This window comes from Acanthisitta chloris, unplaced genomic scaffold (genome assembly GCF_000695815.1).
Source record: "Acanthisitta chloris isolate BGI_N310 unplaced genomic scaffold, ASM69581v1 scaffold13815, whole genome shotgun sequence".
Lineage (NCBI taxonomy): Eukaryota > Metazoa > Chordata > Aves > Passeriformes > Acanthisittidae > Acanthisitta > Acanthisitta chloris.
This window is the reverse complement of record NW_008674351.1, coordinates 3,341-6,923: the sequence shown is the minus strand read 5'-3', so window position 1 is coordinate 6,923 and position 3,583 is coordinate 3,341. Positions and strand designations below refer to the sequence as shown.

Sequence of the window (3,583 nt, the reverse complement as noted above, 5' to 3'; positions counted from 1 at the left end):
CCCCTCTGCAGCCCCTGGACTCTGCCCCTGAGCCACGTGTGATTGTAGGTCTGATCCAGTCTGCAGCCTGAAGAATAGATGGTGATTGAGTGGTGGGACTGGGGCAGAGAGAACTCAGCCACATTACTACAGCTCTGTTTGCTTTCCTTCTGCCATTTGGTTGGTTAAAATGGGGTGTCTCCCTCCTGTCAAGCCCCCTCTCTCTGCTGGCAGAGCGGAGCTGGGCAGGCAACTGGAGCCAGTGCCAGGCAGGAGCTGGAACTGGGCAGTACTGCTTTGGGGGAGGCCTGGGGGACAGCAGAGCTTGCACCAAAGCTCTGTGGAAGAGTTGGAAGAGTCAGGACTTCCCTGCTTTGTCAGAAGCAGGTGTCAGATCAGTTTCCTGCAGGCTTGCTCCTTGAGGAACATGCTGCTTCTGTCCAGCTGCCAGGGAATGGCAGAACAGCACCTAGGATGTTCTTGGAGAGATGCTTCGTTTTGGCTTTTATAATTGCTCTTAGTTGGTTACTAATTGGTCCATTTGGGGAGCAAAGGGCTCTGGCCATGGTGGGCCCTGCAGAGGCCTGGCACTGAGACAGCACCTGAGCCAACGTGGGCTGCTCTGTAACTCCCTGTTCCCCTTCCCACACTCTGCGAGGTCCTTGTAGCTGATGTTTATCCTTAGGTTGTTTTGTGACTCTCTCAGGCTTTGGTTTCACGAAACGAGCTGAGGTTCGAACATGAGAAGGTGTTTGCACACGTGTAACAGTCCCTGAAGCATGTAGGTGTATCTGCACAGTGCACTGTTACCACAGCCTGGTCACAATGCACCAGGCTGCGAAATCTGGGTCTTTTCTTGGCCCCTGGTGCACCTCATGAAACAGCTTCCCTGGAAAAGGGGGACCCGTGGGTGCCTCAGGTGCAGGGGAGTCCTCCCGTGCCTGTACTGTGCTTAGGTGCCCGCGGCCGTGCGGAGCGGTCTCGCTGTGCAGAGGTCAGGGAGGAGGGGTTTTGAGGTCTGGTTGAACAGCTTTGCTGAGCCCCCGTTCGTGCTTCAAGGGCATGCTCAGCAATGTCTGTTTTGTGTACATAAACTTTCCCTTTCTCTCCACTAGGCGTGAAAAGGTCATATTCCCCACCTTGGTCATGGGTAAATGAATTTGTTTGCACCCATACGCTGCATGTGCCGTAACCCGGGGCTTGGGGGCAGACCTGGGGCTCTAACTGCACGAGGTAGCTTGTAGTGATACAGACTAATAGCCCTGATCGAAGCCCGGGGCTGTAATCTCTTTCTCTTACTTTAAACAAACCTCTGGTGCTGTGACCTGTTGCAAACAGGAGCCTGAGTGCTGCTTGCTTTCTTGATCAAATTAATCCTCCAAATCTGTGCATGTTTCTGATTGAACTGGTCGAATCAGGAATACAGGGTGAAGTATTGCCAGCTGAGTTCATTTGGAAGGTTTGCCCTTTGGTCGTGTTTTTCCCCGTGTTTTGTGGCTCTTGACTCGCCAGCACACAGGGACGTGGTTCTGCCTGACAGGGAGGCAGTGAGGGCAGAGCTGTGCTGGGACACAGCCTGGGCTGGGGCGTGTGGCAGAGCCAGCAGTGCCCCTGCCTGGTGTCGCCATCCCTGTCCGTGGCAGCTGGAAGCTCTGGGGGAGAGGGTGCTGCACACGGGGGCTCCCTGGTCTCAGTGCCTCTGAAGGGAGTGTGGAAGGTTTCCTGTGCTGCCACAGAGTGCAGGTTCCTGCCAGCGTCGCCCTACCCTCCTCACGGCTGTGCTGTGGCTGAGTGACTCACACTGACCTGCCTGCCAACTCCCTTCTGCCCTGCTGCTCTTTCAGGGCTGGTCGCCGAGTGTGCTTTGAGCAGCTCCTTCAGGCCAGGCTCTTCAGCTACAGGAGCATCTTCTGCTGAGGTTTTACTTACTATTGAGGGAGTCTTGAAGATCAGGTGCTAAGCACAAAATACAGTTTGACATGCAGTTTAGTGAGCAAAAATCTCGGCAGCCAGGGCAGGGAGTGGGGTTGGAAATGGACACAGTAACAGAAACATCTGTCAGGAACCACTGCAGGGACACTTGTGTCGGGGAGTGCTGCTCTGCAGGAGGAGCACTGGGTTCCTCGGGAGGCCAGAGCAAGGACACAGCCCGGGCCCCACAGAGCGTGCGGGCAGGGTCTGAGGGACAGGCAGAGAGGGATGTGGCTGGGTGATCACTGCGGGCAGTCTCTGGAGCTGCCCCACGTGTGCCAGGCTGGAGCAGTGTGTGCTCCTCCAGTGCTCCCTGAGCCCTTGGAGATAGCACAAGGGCTTCTCTTGCCACCTTGCTCCCGGGAGCCTAGACAGCAGATTTTGTTGGTTATGTCTTACAGTTGCTCTCGTTAAGGTATGTTACTTTCCTGTAACTATTTCTCACTGAGGTGACGCTGATTTCTTTCCCCTTTTTGTGCATTTTCATGTTACCACCAGAAATCCAAGACCTCCCTGAGCTCAGCCATAGGTCCAACTTTGAGTATCCCCCAGTTGCTGCTGCTGGTGGTGCCATTTGGTGTGCCCCACTCAGGCTTTCAGCAAACCCAGGGCCACTGCTTTACCTCAATTTCTGCACTGAGAGCAAGTTTGGGCTGGCAGGATGTGAAGAGCAGTGCAAGTAACTGACTCCAAGAGCTTATCGTGGGAGAATCTGCCTTCCTGTTTTTTTTAATTAGCAAACAATGGAGAAACCTCAAAAGACTTCTAAATGGGGGTTTTAACTTTCACATATTCAGCAGGCAGACTTTGCATTTCCAGCCTCCTGCTGGGAGTCCTCCACACCTTGTGCTGGGTAACCCTGAGTGCCATAGCACTCGTCCTCTTGCTGCCCTGGCCCTGCCTTGGTTTGGGCATCACTGGATTACTTGTGCCCCAGGTGGTTTAGGCAGGGTCCTGGCATAGCTGTGTGGCATCTGGGCTCGCAGGGTGTGTCCCTGCCCATGGCAGGGGTGGGACTGGAGGAGCTCTAAGGCCCTTCCAGCCCAAACGAGTCTGGGATTCGATGAACCAGCCCAGTCCTGGGGACACTTTGCTGCTGGCACGTGGGTCCCTGAGGCTGGGGGGGCAGTGAGCAGGATGTGATCCTCCAGGTACAGCCTGGGACAGCTCCTGGGTTGGGTTTTCCCCCTCAACAGAGCCCTCACAATGCTTTACATGCTCATTTTGCCTGGTGCAGCTCTGGTCCAAGCAGCCGGAGCAGCTCCAGGGTGCTGATGGCTCGGGAGGAGCTGGGGGTGTGCTGCAGTTGGGCCTGGGGGCAGGACCTGCCCTCCTGGCAGGGGTGTGAGGCTCTCCCCCGTGCAGACCCCCTGAGGACAGGGTGCAGGTTCAGGACAGCAGTGGGGGTGGATGAGCTGTGCTGCTTTGGGGGTGGAATCGCTCCTGGCTGGCAGGGAGTGCAGCAGATGGTGAGCCTGGGCAGGAGCCTGTGTGTGGAGCCTGATTGCAGGAGATCTGTCAAAGCCATCACAGGGGAGAGGTGGGAAAGCTGCTAGAGCCACACTCCTCCGGGAAGCCTCGTTCCCTGCAGCTCCAGCAGCAGCCTGGGGCAGGGGGGGGCGGCGGGGGGGAG

The 3,583-nt window shown here is 56.4% G+C and overlaps 1 protein-coding gene across 2 annotated transcripts in view; it reads left to right on the top strand.

Moving 5' to 3' along the window:
* The window catches only part of NDEL1 (nudE neurodevelopment protein 1-like 1), a 15,403-nt gene that overhangs the window by 11,409 nt on the left and 411 nt on the right, over nt 1-3,583 (top strand). Inside the window, exon 8 of one of the 2 annotated variants that reach the window (XM_009075305.1) lies at nt 1,095-1,137. The exons of the other annotated variant lie outside the window; for it this stretch is intronic. Coding sequence (XP_009073553.1) covers nt 1,095-1,137 — 43 coding nt within the window. Of the gene's footprint in view, nt 1-1,094; nt 1,138-3,583 lie in introns of those variants that run through there. 2 annotated transcript variants of the gene reach the window in all.